At 37.3% G+C, this 17,518-nt stretch overlaps 4 protein-coding genes across 4 annotated transcripts; 3 read left to right on the forward strand and 1 right to left on the reverse strand.

The window, feature by feature from the left end:
• Positions 1-454: 454 nt before the first annotated feature.
• On the forward strand, positions 455-2,069 carry MONOS_7105 (putative protein of unknown function (DUF4586); the record flags this gene model as incomplete). Its single annotated transcript, XM_067877406.1, has 5 exons — positions 455-544; positions 608-739; positions 831-937; positions 1,023-1,551; positions 1,759-2,069. The coding sequence occupies 5 exons, from the start codon at positions 455-457 to the stop codon at positions 1,813-1,815; spliced, it is 915 nt and encodes a 304-aa protein (XP_067729647.1). The 3' UTR covers positions 1,816-2,069.
• Positions 2,070-2,204: 135 nt separating this feature from the next.
• MONOS_7104 (putative nuclear LIM interactor-interacting factor related) lies at positions 2,205-7,696 on the forward strand (the record flags this gene model as incomplete). The annotated part of the gene is made up of 5 exons (XM_067877405.1): positions 2,205-2,291; positions 2,381-2,623; positions 2,692-3,136; positions 3,462-6,068; positions 6,309-7,696. The coding sequence occupies 5 exons, from the start codon at positions 2,205-2,207 to the stop codon at positions 7,694-7,696; spliced, it is 4,770 nt and encodes a 1,589-aa protein (XP_067729648.1).
• Positions 7,697-11,789: 4,093 nt separating this feature from the next.
• MONOS_7103 (uncharacterized protein) lies at positions 11,790-15,499 on the reverse strand. Its single transcript, XM_067877404.1, has 3 exons — positions 15,422-15,499; positions 15,170-15,354; positions 11,790-15,089 (listed from the first exon to the last, which is right to left on the reverse strand). Exons 1-3 carry the CDS (start codon positions 15,479-15,481, stop codon positions 12,131-12,133), a joined length of 3,204 nt encoding a protein of 1,067 aa, XP_067729649.1. The 5' UTR covers positions 15,482-15,499; the 3' UTR covers positions 11,790-12,130.
• Positions 15,500-15,763: 264 nt separating this feature from the next.
• MONOS_7102 (putative Zinc finger protein) lies at positions 15,764-17,301 on the forward strand (the record flags this gene model as incomplete). Its single annotated transcript, XM_067877403.1, has 5 exons — positions 15,764-15,979; positions 16,040-16,213; positions 16,279-16,334; positions 16,380-16,804; positions 16,965-17,301. 5 exons carry the CDS (start codon positions 15,764-15,766, stop codon positions 17,171-17,173), a joined length of 1,080 nt encoding a protein of 359 aa, XP_067729650.1. The 3' UTR covers positions 17,174-17,301.
• Positions 17,302-17,518: the final 217 nt, after the last annotated feature.

A 17,518-nucleotide genomic window follows, 5' to 3' on the forward strand; every position in this document is an offset into this window, starting at 1 on the left:
TGAATAAAATGAGATGAATACGGTTAACAAACAATACAAACACTTTCACCAGACATTGGACTGATGAAAACATAAGAATTGCGGACTTTGCTAACTTTTTTCATCTCATCAGTCAAATGCTTCATTAAGAGTGGTGCATGAATACCCAAGGTATCATCATATTTTTCAAAAATATTCATAAATTCTCGCATACCTTTTTTGTTAGGTTCTTATTAACTGATCATTCACATAAATTATCAAACTCGAAGATCTCAAAAGTTCACCAACTATATACTCGCTCCGCTTTGCTGTTTCATAGCATATCTAACAAAACATTAGTGAGCGCATGTTTGTATCAAAAATCCTTTTTAAACATTAAATTTTCAAATCATTATTATTTGATCAAATAAATATTTTGAAAAATTCGGATCATCCGTTGCATAAAGTATAAAATCTCAAATTTATTATTTTCATAATGTCTTCTGGAGACCGACTTGCAAACGCTGCGCAACATGATTTGCATATAACAGATACATTTTCTGAACCGTCTCATATTACTATTGGGGTATTTATTTTGCTTATTGATAAATTTTTTAAATTGTTATATTTTATTTATTTTTGCTTCAAGGATAAATACACTGCTGACAAACAAGCTCCAAGAGATGACCGTTATCGTGGAAGGCAAATCCTCACATCACCTGGCAAGCATGGGAGAACAGATTCACAACTGCTTCAAAAGCAATATGTTCCTCTTGCATCTGTATGTTTTTGAAAATGCATCAGCTATTGCATAAAGGAATTTTTATCATTCTCCTTAAATTCATTTCCTTTTTTATCTGAATAAAAATTAGGGAACACCATACGTTGATATGCTTTCCTATGAAAGAAGGAAACACTTAGAAGAAACAAAAAAACATCCTCTAAAGCCTTTTATTCCTGCAAGTCCTCCCAAAAAATCGTTTGATTTAATTATTAAACAATTGAATACAGTTTTAAATATGTTATTTTTTAAATACTTTTTATTTGAACGATGTATTTTGTAGCGTTGGTAAAGGTAGCCTTTACGGAACACTTCAAAAACCACCTGAACACATGCCTGAAGGTGTAAAAGATGTTAAAAAAGGAGATACAAAAGTTACCCCTCGAAACTTCGTTACAAATCCTCCAAAGAAAGGTAGTTATGGTTATTATCATACAACAATCGGTGGCAAAGAATTTGAATATAAATCCGAGCCTTATGGAGGTGTTAAAAAGAAAATTGTGGGCCAGCTTCCGAACAAGCCAATCACAAGACCATTTTTATCGACAAGCCATGGAGATAGGCTTTTTGATAACAAAATATATTCTGAGGAAGGAGTGAAGAAAAGGTCAATGACTGCTCCGCAAAAACAGCGCGCCGTTTCAGTTCCTTTCAAAGGAATGTCCCCGATGGGAGGTACGATTAATAAGTTCCCCGAGTATGTGATTCCCCAAGGAGGTACTTATCGAACAAGAATTCCTGGAAAAGAGACAGTACACGAGAAAGTGTGGAGGCCAAGTGGAACAGATGACTTGAGCATTCCTTCAAAATCAGTATGTTCTGAAAAAAATGAAACGAGTGTTTTATTGAATGATGAATACAAATTAAAATGAAAGAATTGTAAAAAAAATTTGAATTTTGTCTGTGTTGTAAAAATTTAGTTTTTCATTATTATTTCCAAATTCTTTTTTTGTGTGCTCTTTTATCATCTTTTTTAATTTTTTTTATTTTATTTAATTTATTAAAAATTTTTTTTAAAGATTGCATTGACAGGGTTATGCGAATCTCAAACTTTCATGCGTTCAAGAAGAATGTGATCATCCATCATCCCTCTTTCCTGAAAATTCCTCTTCTTATTTTTATAAGCTTCTTCTTGTGAATTGACAAATTACACTTGAGTCAGATATTATTTATTTCATGTTTCATTTTACATGTTAATTCCAAACATGTGATGTTTTGGTTTTTTTAGTAAAAATTCATGGAAATGATGATAGGCACTTCACAATTTATCCTAAAAATTTATTTCATTAAATAAACTCTAATATAAAATGATTAGAAAGAAAATAACAAATTTTCATCATTTTGATTATTGAAAGAGTTAAACAAAAAAGATCGCTTCAACTGTTTTGATGATGAATTATAGTTAAGATCATATTTCTTCACCAATTCTACTCTTTCCTACAAACTTATTTACATCTATTGTTTGATGGGAGGAGGCTCTTCATGCCTTTGCGGTGATAATATGGTTTCGGATGTGGAAACACCACGCCCTCGCCATAGAACACCGACTCAAGTTTGTGAGTTTTTTTCTGTCCCTTCATGCTTAAGTTAATTTTATTGTTATTTCTAAATAAATCTATTCATTTTTGTATTTTTTTCTAGCATCATTCACAATCATCAAATGCACCATCCAGACATGCTCCACCATCTCCAAAACCACCTCAAAACACTCTACCAAAGCCACCTGAGGTTACTCAACCACCTCATAAAGAGAAAAAATCGGTTAAAAAACAGCCAGCCACTTCAAATTTTAACTTTATTCTCCCCAAACCACTTCCTGATGATTCTGAGAAAAAATGTCTTGTTCTTGATCTGGATGAGACATTGGTGCACAGTTCATTCAAGGTATATTTTGCAAATGTATTTTAAAGATTATCCTTTCGAAAATTCTGTGTTTTTTAAATTGAAAATAGCCAATTCCTCGAGCAGACTATGTTATTCCTGTGGATGTTCAAGGATCCACTCTTCTTATTTATGTTGCGAAGAGACCAGGAGTCGATTATTTTCTTCAGCGCATGGGCGCGCTTTTCGAGATTGTATGCTTTACGGCATCAGTTTCCGACTATGCATCTCCTCTTCTTGATCTGCTGGATACACATCGCGTGATTCGTCATCGTCTTTTTCGCGAGCACTGCGTTTATTATGAGCAAATGTACGTTAAAGATTTGTCGCGTTTGGGCCGTGCTTTGGAGAAGACATGCCTTGTAGACAACAACCTAACCTGCGGGCTTCTTCAGCCGCAGAACACAATAGGCATTGGAGCATGGTTTAGCGATGAGAACGACAGAGATCTGATGGGGCTGATTCCGCTTCTCGAAAGAATGGCTGAAGCAGACACGGTAGAGGAATTTTTGGGAGGTGTGGATTGGAGAGAAGAGGGAATAGCTGTATTTATAGCGCAATATGTTTTTATTAAAAATTAGTCATATTTTGCTTTTATCGTTGATAAATGACTTGCATATTGATAATTTGAAACTTAAAGTATTTCGATCATTTTGCTAAAATTTTAAATAAGTTTTTTTATTTCATTGTTTCATAATACAAACCTTTTATTTCAAATTCAATTTTTCAATTATTCATCAAAATTTTAATTTTTTTTACCATTTCTTTTCATTTCTCTTCTTTTCACCCCCTTTCTCATCCCCCTCTTCCCCCCTCCAAAACATGATCACATCCAACCCAGACCAACTCACCTGGATCGACCCCACTTGGAAGTTCCCTACATTCCCTCCATATTTCACCCCTCCTGCAGACCCCTCAGCCCCTCAGCCAGTTCCATATCTCCTCTCCACTTCACCTCTTCAGCACCCGTTTCTAACAGAGCTGCTTGCCCTCCAGACGCAGCAGATGCTGGTGATGAAGGGCATTGTCGAGGAGAGCCAGCTGAATCTGTTCTATTCCACGCCGAAGGAGCACCGCCTGCGGATTGAGGAGGACTTGCGGATGATGCAAGAAGAAGAGCAGGAGAGGGAGAGAGAGAGGGAGGCAGAGAAGAGGGAGGAGTCTGTGTATGACAACAGCAGCGGAGGGAATAATGTTAATAGTGCGAATGGCAGTGGTAGTAGTAATAATAATGCAAATATTAATAATTCTTATAATAATAATAATAATAATACTGTGAGTGGAGGAGGAGAAGGAGAAAGAGAGAAAGAAGCAGGAAATGCAGGTGATAATTCAGGAGACGATAGAGAAAGAGAAAGAGAAAGAGAGAGAATGAGGTATGAAAGCGAGCAACGATATGACAGTGAAAGTGAAGACAATGGTACGAATGATGATGAAGAGAGGCGCAGAAGGCGGAGGAGGCGGAGGAAGAGGCAGGAGAGGAGGATGAGCGAGGAGCAAGTGAATCAAGGGTATGGCGGAGGGGGTGTGAATGTGCTGCAGAAGAAGGCGTCAAGAAGAGAGGCAGAAAGAGAAGAGATGCACAGCAGCCGGCTGTCGGCGAGGCAGCTGGCGCTTTCAGAGAGAGAGATGAGGAGAGAGAGAGAAAGAGAGAGGGAGAGAGAAAGAGAGAGGGAAAGGGAAAGGGAAAGGGATCGAGACAGAGACAGAGAAAGGGATCCGAAGTCGAGTAGGAGCAATGCGGACAAATGGGAAGGGTATGATGATGAAGAGAGGGAGGGGTATGACAATGACAATGATGATGAAGACGAAGATGAGGAAGACTATTCGCATTCAGGAGATGACTACGATATGGATGAGAGGCAGAGGGAGAGAGAGAGAACGAGAGAACGAGGAGAAAGAGTGGAACGAGGAATTAGAGAATCGATGTCAGGTGTGCATTCAGGAAGGCAGCAGCAGCAGAGGCAGAGGAGAGAGAAAGGAAGGGGCAGAGATAAGAAAGGCAGGCGGAACAGAAGAGACAGAAGAGGAGGGAGTTTGAATGGGCGGCTGAGCAGTCGAAGAGGAAGAGATATGCACGAGAGGATGGAGTATGAAGGAGGAGGAGGAGGAGGAGGGGAAAGGGGAGGATACGGAGATGATAATGATAATGACAATGACAATGACATTGAGTATGACAACTATAACGACAACGATGGCGACGAAAGAGAAGATGGGGACGAGTTCAGTGACGATTCATTGGGCACGCCACAACCGGAACACACTGAGCATCCAGAGCATCCAGATCATTCTGATCACACAGAACTGTCTCAACAGCAGGCAGGAGATGGCATGCACAATGGACATTCCATGGCAAATGTGGTGCGTTCGCCACAGGGCTTACACCCTATCTCATCGATGCAATCTATACAATCTATGCAATCTATGCAGGGCATACAGCCAATTCAACAAATGCAATCAATGCCAACCATCCAAGCGATCCAAGCCATCCACACAAAGACCTCTTCCTCCAGTCTGACTGGAATGATTTCCCCAGCAAGTGCTCGTTCACAGAGCCCTCCGATTGACCCGCGCTCGCTGCTCACTCAAGTGGAGGAGCAGCCCATTTTGACTTCTGCGCTGTCTCAGGTGAAGAACAGGATGATGATGCAACAACAACAACAGCAGCAGCAGAACATGCCATCTCCTCCTGCATCGCCTGGACTGGGCAGTTTGCCTGCGCTTCCTGGCTCTCCACACCAGTGGCATGCAGTGAGCTTTGCCCAGGGACAAGGGAATGCTTCTGGGACATCATTATCATCAGCTTCATTATCATCTTCATCATCTTCATCGTCTTCTTCATCTTCATCTTCAAATCCAGTGGTGCATCGTGCTGAGCGTTCGCAATCGTTTAGTCAGAATTCATATGATCAACAACAGCAATATCAGCAGCAGCAACAGCAGATGGAGATGAGTGGAGGAGGAGGAGGAGGAGGAAGAGACGGAATCAGTGGAAGCAATCCAAGCAACAGCCTTTCCCACCAGCAGTTTTACCAGCCGCACCAGATCCACATTCAAAGAGGGAGTGCAGTTGGCGAAGTTGCCCACAGCCCTCGTCGGGACAGCATCAACAGCAGCTTCAACAGCATCAACAGTTTGAACACCATCAGCAGCAGCCTCAACACAAACAACATGAACAACATGAGCAATGCAATTGCAGAGCATGGAGCAGAAATGGCTTGCCTGCCGCTCCCTTCAACAGCTGTGTCTTCGTCTTCTTCTTTGTCTTCTTCTTCTTCCATTTCATCTGCTTCTGCTTCAGACTCCATCCACTCAACACACTCATCTCTATCTTTCCAGCAGTATTCCTCGCTCCAGCCACATCAGATGCGCCATTCAATTGATGTTTCTCTGCTTCCACAGGCATCTTCATCTCCCCCTCCTCTTCCTCTTCCGTCTTCTTCTTCTTGTACTCTGCCATTCCAAACAGACTTGCAATACCAGCATCAACACCAGCACCAACAAAGCAATGCTTATCAATCACACACACATTCTTCTTCTTCTTCTTCTTCTTCTTCTTCTTCTTCTTCTTCTTCTTCTTCTTCTTCTTCTTCTTCTTCTTCTTCTTCTTCTTCTTCTTCTTCTTCTTCTTCTTCTTCTTCTTCTTCTGATGCGAATCGAATTGTTCCTCTGAGAGAAATACCACAAGCACCGCTGTCAGCTGAACGCGAACACAATTTTGGAGAAGAAGGAGACGAGAAGAGGAACAAATACGTGATGAACGAAGGAATGACAGGCGTTTCAGGGCAAAACCAGTTGTCTGTGTATGGAACGCCTTCTTCTTCTTCATCTGCCTCTTCTTCAATATCACTTACCACTCCATCCACTTCTTCTTCGTCTCCTTCTCGTTTGCCTCTCTCTTTCCCTCCTCTCACTTCACTCTCCACACCTCAGCTTCAGCAACAAAATCAACTGCAGCAGCAACAAGCTTATTACAATACACCTCAATCAGCTATGCCTTCACAATCATCATCATCATCATCATCTTCTTCTTCTTCCTCTTCCTCCTCTTCCTCCTCTTCTTCCACCATGTCATCTCCACTTGCTCTCAAACCCCCCATCGGAAGGCCTCCGCTGTCGGTGCTGATGAAGCAAAAAAGCGACCTCACTTCAGCTCATTCACAGGCATATGCTTCACGTCACATTTCATCATCATCATCTTCTTCTTCTTCTTCGTCTTCTTCTTCATTCCCAACCTCACAAACACCCCCAATACCCAATTCACACTCACATACATTTCCTTCTTCTTCTTCTGCTTCTGCGTCTTCTACCCCTTCTTCCACACCTTCAACTTCCCCTTCTTCTTCCTCATCGAATCTTGACTATCTCCACAATCCAACATCTTCTTCCTCTCTTCCTCCTCTTCTTCCTCTCCCTTCACTCAACATGTCCTCCTTCACCACACACCAGAATGTTCCTTCGTCTTCTCCTTCTTCTCCGTCTTCCTCTTCTGTCACTCCGTCTTCCTATTCCACTTCATCCCATCATTCTTCTTCTCCTTCTCTGCCTTCGCCTTCCTCTGGTGGAAGCGCTGCTAGTCAGCAATTTGCTCATTTTGCTGTGTCTTCTTCTTCTTCTTCTTCTCCGATGCAATCAGATTCCCCTTCTTCTTCTTCCTCTTCCTCCTCCTCTTCTTCTGTTCCTTCTTCTCTTCCTGGACAAACCCGATACCCTCCCTTGACAGCACACACCCGCTCCTCCTCTTCACACTCTCTCCGTTCAAATGCATCCAATTCCTCTGCCACGTCTTATTCATCGATCAACACACAGCAGAATTCAACGCCGAGAAGAAGCGCTTCTCAGACACCGCCGATTGCGCCATATTCGCAAGGGGGTGTGGGGAATACAGGCGTTTCAAATGTTTCAGGTTTGCAGGGCCTACAGGGATTACAGGGATATCAGGGTTATTCAGGGCATACAGGACATTCTAGTCATTCGGGACATTCGGGACATTCGAACCATTCGAGTCATTCGAATCAGTCGGGGCAGTCAGGACAGTATTCACCAGCATCAAAGCAGAGGAGGATAAAGTCATGAAAAATTGTAAGTTCAAAATTGAAAGTTATGGGTAAATGATAAAATGATAAAATTAAATCAAATATAATGGTAAATGAGGTTGAGAAGAAGGAAAATGAATGAACGTCATTATGCAGTGAACATTTGAACACGATAAAATGAATCGAAATGAAATGAATACATAATATTCCCACTTATCTTTTGAATGTGAAATGTTGAATGAAAAAAATGTGGAAGTTGAATGTGTTTCTGATATGTTCATTTTATAGTACCATTGATATCAGTGATGATTATATGCACACACATTCATTCATATATATATATGTGTGTTAAAATGATGCTCCTGCCTTCAACTTCAATTTCTTTTACTTCTTCATATTCTAATTCTTTTTTCTATATGTTCTCATTCTTTTCCTTTTTCTTGCCTTTTTCTGTTTATCTTGGCGTTTTGCCATTTGACTTCTGATTTTCTTTTTTGTTTGTGCTTTTATTTTATCTTATTTATGACAGTCATTTTTGAGTGATCGCTTTTGAAAGTTATTTTGGTTTTTTTCCTTTCTTCAATTTTTTTTTAAGATTTTTTATTTAATTTTTTGTATGTGTTATTTTTTTAAAAGTCAAATAAAATCATTTTGTTAACAATAAAATTGTGCTTTCAGATTGAATGAAAAGTGCAAAATGTGTTTTGTCGAGCAATTTAGTATTCTTTCTTTCTTTCTTTCTTTCTTTCTTTCTTTCTTTTTTTCTTATTCTTTTCTTTTCTTTTCACCTTCTAAGTTTTGCACAAGTCTAATGTCGATTTCCTTCTAAGCATATAAATAAAGTCTATATTGTTAATTATTGCGATTTTGCTTATGCAATTTTTTTCCCTTTAATGTTAAAAGTCTTTTCAAACTAACAATTGAAAATTTTGAATTAAACCTGCTTTTTTTATTGATTATTGTTCATAAGAAGTCCTGTTTGGTTGCCTTCTTCCTTTTTTTTATTACAACTCGTCAGAAGAATAATGAAAATGAAATTTGTTAATCGGGTTATTCATCCTTTGTCGTTTTTAATCCACTTTTTCTATTTATTTTCTCTTATTTGATTTTTTCTAATAATTTCTAATCTTTTCTTCAATTATCTTTTTTCATTATCTTTTTCATTATTTTTGAGAAACAATACGTTTTTTCAAAATACTGAACAATATCTTCATATGCAATGTGTATGTAACATCTTTACTCAATCTGTGTGCTTCTCTACTTTTATTCAAGTGTTTATTGGATAAAAATCCGTTGCTTTCTTTCTTAATTGTTCTCTTTAATTATCTTTCGTATATCTATGTTTTGATTATTTATCTTTCAATATTGTTTCTTTATTTAGTTGAAATGTCTCTTTTCAATTGTGGATTTTTAATGATCAATTTGTGAATTGCTTTTCTTTTTCTTTTTCTTCTTTTTCTTCTAATTTATTTATATTTATCACAAATTTTTTATTATTGAAAAAATGACTGTCATAAATAAATTGTATATGTAGAATTGCACTTTTTACAACATTTCTTTTCTCAATGCTTGACTTCGCAATCATTGTTTGAAAATATTTCTTTCTTTCTTTCTTTTTCTTCTTCATTATTCTTTCTTCATTCTACTCTTTTTTTCATTCTTTTTTTATGCTTTTCCTCCTCCAGCTTCAATCATACACGCACTGTCGTTACTACCCCTTTCGATTATTTCACATTCAAAATCACACAGTTCCATTTGAGTGGGTCTGACAAGTTTTGTTAACTGTTAAGCTCATCCTCTTTCTCTTTAGTTGTTTCAAATAACAATGAAAGAAAAAAATGAAAAAAATAAACTGATCATTAATTAATTTATTTTTTTCTTCATTGAAGAAAGTCATTTGAAGTTTCGTTCATACACTGCGTTAAGTGCAAGACACACACACAGCGTACACGTCTTGTTGGTTCACCTGCTCTCGCAAATGCGAGGTTTTCTATTGTTTATTAATAAGCATCGTTTATTTCTCATTGATTTTAATGATCTTTTATAATTTTGTTTTGTTTTTTCTTCTTTACTTTTGTCTTTTTCTTTTCTTTAATTTAATTAATTTTTTTTTTTTTTTTTGAAAGAAAAGTCTTTTATTGATCAATTACTGGATTTTTTTATGTGCAGTTTCAACAACAAGTTTGATATTCTCTTTTATTAATAGATTTATTAACGTTCAGTTTCAATTTGCTTTTTCTCTCCTTTTTTTCTTTTTTTAAAATTGTTCTCTATTTTCATATTGAAACTCGTTCTTTCCTAACTCAACTGATAAATCTTTCTTATTCATTTCACAAACCTCTTTCATTTTCTCTCTCTTTCCCTCTTTCTTTATGCCTTTCTTTTTTTCCCTTCTTTTTGACTTTTTCAGCCACAGGATCTGGAAACCTGCTCCTAATTTCCGCTTCCTTGTTATCTAAAGCACCATTTTTTTGGAGGTGTGCAAACAGACATAGCACACATCAGCAAGTTTATCTGTTTTCAGTTACATGAATAATAATGATGATAAAAATACTTTATAACAATTTACACTTCATATTGATCGGCTTTTTAAATTAAGAAATAAAGAAAAAAATAAAAAAAATAAAAAATAAAACTTCCAATAAATAAATATAATTGCATTATATAATGATAATAATAGTAATAATGTTAAAAGTGCTTAAGTACTTTTCTTTGAAAAAAAAAAAAGAAAGAAAGAAATAAAAAAGAAAATTTTCTACCAAAGCTAAAAATGATGAATGCACTTTTAACAATTCAAAGGAACACATGAATACAACTAAAATAAAAGAAAACGTGAAAAAGATTAGAAATAAATTTGCAGAGAACATAAAACAAAACAATAAACTGGACATTTTTATTTTTCATTCGGGATAAACTGAAAATTGAGACTTGATTTCCAAGCTGAAAAGGAAAATGGTAATATGAAAAGAGAGAGAGAAAGAGAAAGGAAAAGAAAAAGTATTTGAATAAAAAAGTAGATAAATGGATATGTGAATAAAAAAGAAAGTAAGAGAAAAAGAAAGAGAGAAAGGAAAAAGAGAAATAAAAACAGAGCATATAAACAATTAGAGAATGCGCAACTTAATTTATTCTTTCTGTTGAGGGAAGAAAAAGACATACGCGAAAGGTTGAATAATGTGAATGGAACGAAAATAATTCATCGAAGAAATAAATGAATATGAGGAAAAAAGAAAAGAAAAGAAAGCAAGAATATTAAAAGTTGTTTATATCAAAGAAAGATTATCAAGAAAGATTATCAAGAAAGAGAGAGAGAGAAAGTGAGGAAGAGGGGGGAAAAGAAGAAAATTTAAAAAAAAAAGACAATGAAAAGGGAGTGAAATAAATTGTATGAAAGAACAGAAACATCATATTGACCAGAACCGGGCAATCCAAAAAGATTAAAAGATTTAAAAGAAAAAAAGAATTTATTTTTGAATAAAACAAAAGATAAGATAAGATAAGAGAAGAGAAGAGAAGAAATAAGAAGTATAGTTCATAAACAGAGCAATGACGAGTAATGAAGTGAATCGAAAGAATACAAAAAAACTAAGTCAAAGATCAAAGATGAATGCAATTGCACAAGACTGATTAATTAAATGATGAAATAATCTATTAAATATTTTTATTTTTTTTGAATATCTGTTCATTAATTATCAAGAAATAAATGATCATAAACAAGAAAACAGATCAAAAAAGAAGAAGTCGTTGATGAACTTTGTGAAGAAGAAGGAAAAGGAAGAAAAGGAGGAGAAGAAGAAAATTAAAGCTAAACATTACTAAGACTTTGGGCAAGCATTCAAAAAATCATGCAAAACAAAACAAAACAAAACAAAATTATAAACAAAGCAATTATCTTCCACACCAAGGGAATACAAAGGCATCTTCGTCATTTTCCTTTCTCTTCCACTCATCCGAAAATTCGTTACAAGAGCAAGAAATGCACTTTGCAAAAATAGAAGACAAAATAGTTGGGGAAAACTACTTAATAGCTCTTCCTCACTTAATCATTTTCCTTCATAAACGAAAAAAAATCAAAAAAAGAAGCAAAAAACGAAAATTATCAGAGAACATTATTGTAACAAGATGATATTACAAAGCAGGAGGAAAGGCAAAAGGCAGTCAGTTCAAAGCTAAATCCAACTATTTCATTTGAGTCAAAAAAAAAAAATATGCTTGACTTCACAAAAAACATAATTACTCCATTCACCATTATTCATCCCCTTCTTCTCTTTTCTCTATTTCTCTCTCTCTCTCTCTCTTTCTTCTCTTTCTTCTCTTTCTTCTCTTTCTTCTCTTTCTTCTCTTTCTTCTCTTCATCTTTCTTCTTCTTCCAATCTTCTTCTTCCCTCATCCTCTCTCTCTTTCTCAAGATAACTATTTGTTATTGCCCATCCTTCCCCTCATCTTCTTCATTCTTCTCGTTCATTTTCTCGTTCTATTTCTTCTGCTGTTGCTGTTGCATCAAAGCATCGCTGCTGCTCTGCTTCACAAAAGGCGAAAATGACATCGACGTCTTTCGTGAGTGGGACATGAACGGAGCAGAAGGAAGCGAATGCGAATTGCTTGGATTCTGGAAAGGAGATGAAGAAGAAGGAGAAGTTGAAGAAGAAGCAGTTGAAGAAGAAGAAGAAGAAGAAGATGATGATGATGATGACGATGAATTATTCGACACACCAAACGGAGAAGGAGCCAACACATTCGTTACTTTTGCGCCAGTTGCTTCAGATTCGCCTCCACTTGCACAGTTTTGTGATTGCGCTGCTGTCTTTTTGAGAGGCTGAGGAGCAAACAGAGTGGATGCCTTGTGCTGTGTGGCGGGCTGTGTGGTCATCTGAGGATGAAAGGCAGAGGTTGTTGTGGTTGAAGATTTTGATACTGATGATGAAGTTGAGGATGAAGAAGAAGATGTTGATGCTGTTGTGACAAGCTTTTGACCGAATTGAGGTTTTGGGGATGCAAATGAAGAAGAAGAAGAAGAAGAAGAAGAAGAAGAAGTATTAGAAGAAGAAGCACCAGAAACCGAACTCGAACTCATCCCCTTCAGCTTGAATGCAGCAGCTCCAAACGCATTTCCTCCACTCATTCCACTCCTCCCGCTCTTCGCAGGCGACGCCTCATTCTCCACTGGCGTTGTCGCACCAGAACTGAGCGGAGTCGAAGAAGAGGCAGAAATCGGCTGCGGAGTCCATCCGCTCTGCTTCATCCGCTTTTGGATGGCGGAAGAGCGAAGAAGCGCTGTTGCCTTTGCCAAGCCCGACACACCTGCTTGATGGCCAATAAGAGACGGCTTGAAGGTAAGGGACTTTGTTTGCTTGGTGGAACTGGATGTGGATGCGGATGAGGCTGAAGATGTCTTTGTGACGCTGGATGAAGCTAAGTTTGCAGTGTTTCCTTGAGGCATCTGTGTCTTCGCTTTCTCCTTCTCATTCTCTTTCTCCTTCTCCTTCTTCCACTCTTTCACTTTCCCTCCCTCATCCTCACTTGCACCTCCTTTCCCCACTTTCCTCAGCTTCACCTCTCCCAGCACAACCACCCTCTTTCCGAGCCCCAGTCTTTCCGCTTTCGTCTTCCCATCTGCATCAAGCAGCTCTGCTTCTGACAGCCCGCTCTCGTCGTCGTTGTCGAGATCCAACAGATCAAAGTCCTCAGAAAACGACGAGGTCGATGGAGAGCTTGGAGCAGTTCCTGTTGAAGTGGCTGAGGCGCCTTCTTTTGCATTCGAACTGGATTGTGCTGAGTTTTTGGCTTTGTGCACTCGTTTCCCTTCTTCCTTCGCATGCTGCTGCTTCTCTTGCTCCATCTCTTTTTCTTTTTCTTTTTCTTTCTCTTTCCTCTGGAGTGTCAACTGCCTCATCTTCTCTTCGGCCTCGTGGATCTTCTGCTTCTTCGCTTCTCTTTCCTTCATCAGCGCCCTGATTTTCTCCTCTGCCTCTTTGATCTTCTTTTCCCTCTTCACTTTCTCTTCCTCTTCTTTCTTCTTGTCCAGCATGCCCCTCAGCGTCTGCTCGATCTCGTTCTCCTTCACCTCCTGCAGAATCGGCTGCATCAGCTTCTGCAGCACCTCTTCCAGATCGCTGCTGCCGTCGTCCTCTTCGTCTGCCCCGTTCCAGAAATCAGGTTCCTCCACGCCTCCAACTTCTGTCGTAACCTCAGCACTGATGTCGATTTTTTGCACATTTTGCGATTGGCCCATTGAAGATGAATAATCAAACGCGCTTTTGATATTTGCACTTCCATCTTCTCCTTCATTTTCTTCTTCTTCGTCATCGTCTGGCGGTGGAGGCGTCTTCAGTCTTTCTGTTTGGATGTTTGCAGAAGCAGATGTGTATGTGGCATTGCTCACAGCAGTGTGTTGATTGCAACCTTCTTCCTCCTCCTCATCATCATCATCAGGCGGAGGGGGTGTCTTGAGTTGTCGATATGCTGCCTCTGAACTTACTTTCACGTTGTCTGTGTTTCCAATCGAAATATTTGCTCTTTCATTTCCATTGCCCTCTGCAGCAGCAGCACCAGCACCAGCATATCCTTCTTCCTCGTCTTCATCATCATCAGGTGGGGGCGGGGTCTTCAGCTGTGCTGCTCTTTGAGCGATGCTCTCTTCTGAAACACGAACACTCGAAACAGCATTGCTCATTTGCTCGGTCACCTTTGCGTTCTCTTCCACTTCCTCTTCATCTTCATCTTCGTCATCGTCTGGAGGAGGTGGGGTTTTCAATCTGCTTGTGGACAGTTGTGTATTCATGATTTCATAGTTCTTGACCGCACTTCCTCCTTCTTCCTCTTCCTCTTCCTCTTCTGATGGAGGTGGTGGAGTTTTCAGTTTTTGGCGTTGCTCAGAAATAATTGTGCTTTGTTGTGAATATGATTCTGTTTCTTGAATTGAAGCGTTGTTATCATTGAATTGATTCAAAGCTTCTTCATTTCTTCCTCCGCCTTCTTCTTCGTCTTCATCTTCAGGCGGACCTGGCGTTTTCAGTCTTTCAGATTGTGAGGGTTTTTCCGATGCATTCGCCTGAACTTCGTCGTTATTCTCATTTTCCTCTTCTTCCATTTCAGGAGGACCAGGAGTGCGAAGACGAGGTTGTTTTGCTTCTTCTTCATCGGATTCACTGTCAGGAGGCGGAGGTGTAGGAAGTGGAGGAGGTTGTGAAGCTGAAGCAGCTTCAGAATTTTGAAGAATGCTTGAAGGGTTGGATGCAGCAACTTCACCTTCATCACATATCATTTCTCCCATTGCTTGAAATTGCTTCATTTCTTCAATTTCTTCTTGGCACACGGGCAGCATAGTTTCTTGTTGTTCTTCTTGTTCAGACTGCACGCTCATTGTTTGTGCAATATGATGTAAAAAATCAACAATTAACTCCGCAGCCACAAAAGTAGGCGGATCTTGTTTCCTAAAATTGTGCGAAAAATAAAAAAAAAATCCGAAAAAAGTCTCTTTGAAAAAAGGCATAAAAATTTATTGTATTCATACAGCATCGCATGGTGCTTCGAGCGATTTTGATGTGCCCAAATATCAAATAACGCAATTGCTGGAAGTTCTTCTTTTCCTTCAAAATGGTCGAAAATTGTTCTGAGACCTCTCCTAGGCTTCTCTAAACAAATTGGAAGATATTCTTTTAGAGTTACAAGGAGAAAATCCGATAATCCAAGAAGCTCCTATATATCAACAATTATCGCATCAATACAAACAAATCATCCATATAAAAAATGAGCAATGACAAACAGTTATAATTGAATCAGTTTGATCTTCTTGATAATTTTGTGTGCCTTTTTCTTCTTCCATGTTCTCTAATTTTAAATTACGTTTGATCAATGCATAAAAAAAGATTTTGAATAATGTCGAATTTTCAATTTTTTTGATAATTCCATTTCAAATTTAAATGTTTGTAATTCATTTTAATGCTTTCAAAATAGAATGAACAAAATAATTGTGAATAAAAGATTTTGTTTTGTTCATGAAAGATGTTAAATAATAATAAAGATGTGAATGCTTTTAAATTATGAAAAGGATGAAAGAAATTTCGAAAAATTCACAATAAATCCAATTCAATAATATTATCGATCAATGAATTCAGATAACTCTTATGAAAAATCCAAACAAAGGCAGTTAATTGAAATTCAAGAATTACAAAAAAAGATAATTGAGCAAACAGTTTCAAAAAAAGTTGCACATGATTCTGTCAAAGAAACAAGATTAAACCAAAAAGAAAAATTATCGAATTATCCAACTTCTCAGTCTTCAATCTGTTCAGGAAAAGCAAAAGCAAATCCATTAAATGATGTTTGCTTTCTATCATGATTTTTTAATTTTAACAAATTTATTTTATATATTTTATAAAAGGAAGTTCTTGAAAGTCTTGCTTCAAGAATTGCAGTTCGAATCAGGCATGATCTCGCACGAGAAACTGAGACAGAATTTGCAAAGCAGCGTGAAAGGCGTATTAAAGAGCTGGAGCAGTCATCTTCTTTGATTTCTGAAGTCGAAGGAAACACTTGCCCAATTTGTTTTGATCTTGTTTGTTACTTATTTGTGATTGTCAAAATTCTTGAGCTTGTTTCATTATAAAATCTTCAATAAAGATGGCTCCTCCTGAGCATTCCCCCATGATTCTTGTTCCTTGTGGTCATACGTTTTGGTATGAATTTCTATTTTTTTCCCTTTTTTGCTATGTATCCATTAGTTCATCATGCATTCCTTACATATACAAACAATCGAAAGCTGAAGCTCATAGGCAGAATCATTGTCCTCTTTGCCGCGTTAGTATTACATCTGTTGCACCAAATCGAAATCTCCAAAAGATTATTGAAGAATATTTGAAAGCACAGGATAGAAGAGATAACACGAAACTTTCGAGCGCAATGCATTCGCAAAACAGCTCAGTTAATTCCAACACAACTTTATCATCTGGAGAATCTTCGCTTTCTTCGACAGCAGCTTCTTCTTCTTCAGATCTTCTTTCGCAATATAAATCTGAATTATCATCTTTATCCATTCGACTATCAGCACTTGAAAGCGAGAAAATCAGTCGCGAAAGGGAATTAAAAGACATCACAGAATCAATTGAAATAGGGACACACATAAAAACAAAATTGGAGGATTCATTAAGTATGAAAACAGTATTTTTAAAATTTTTTAAAGCGATTTGATGAGATGAGAATGAGAAAAAAAGGAAAATGTTGATAATTTTTGTTTTTTAAGAAATGGTTTCAGTTGTGTAATAACTAACTTTCTTCTTCTTTCTCTCTTTCTTTTTTTATTTTATCAGAAAAGGCAGAAGATGAGCTGATTCTTGCCAACAAAAGAGTTGAAGAAGCAAAATATTCATTGGCTGAACATGACGAAAAAATGAATATGTTACAAGAGAAGCAAAATGAATCTGGCTATACAATTGATTTGTTGAAGGAGCGCATAGATGATATTAAAGAACAAAAAAGCAGGATTCTTCTTTTGCTTTCTGGGATGGAGAAAAAGTGAAAATTTTTAAGAAGATTTTTTGATTTTATTTTTACGCTTAATAATCGATTTTTTGTGTCTTTCATTTTTATTGGTTAATTTTTGTTGATATATTTGTTTCAATAAAAAAATTTTGTTGAAGGAATCAAGATAAGTTTTTTTTTCTTCAAAGATAAAAGATAAATAGAAAAATATCAAAACAAGACGAAATAGCTCATCCAACGAAATAACTCTTTTTATTTTCTTCATATGCGCAAATGCCAAAACACTTTTCATAATTTCTTGAAATGAGAAAAAAGATAATTGAAAACTCTTGAAAGATGAGATTAATTATGTGAAGATCATACAAGAAAAAAGCTCCTTTCT

This window comes from Monocercomonoides exilis, assembly GCF_001643675.1.
Source record: "Monocercomonoides exilis strain PA203 chromosome Unknown scaffold16-1735695, whole genome shotgun sequence".
Lineage (NCBI taxonomy): Eukaryota > Preaxostyla > Oxymonadida > Polymastigidae > Monocercomonoides > Monocercomonoides exilis.

What these genes read in the sequence shown, in the direction of transcription:
- MONOS_7103 (XM_067877404.1), bottom strand. Translation starts at nt 15,481, where the DNA reads ATGGAAGAAGAAAAAGGCACACAAAATTATCAAGAAGATCAAACTGAT. An exon ending in AAACTGATTCAATTATAACT is followed by an intron (nt 15,355 to 15,421) that starts GTTTGTCATTGC and finishes GTTGATATATAG; the next exon opens with GAGCTTCTTGGATTATCGGA. An exon ending in TCGAAGCACCATGCGATGCT is followed by an intron (nt 15,090 to 15,169) that starts GTATGAATACAA and finishes GCACAATTTTAG; the next exon opens with GAAACAAGATCCGCCTACTT.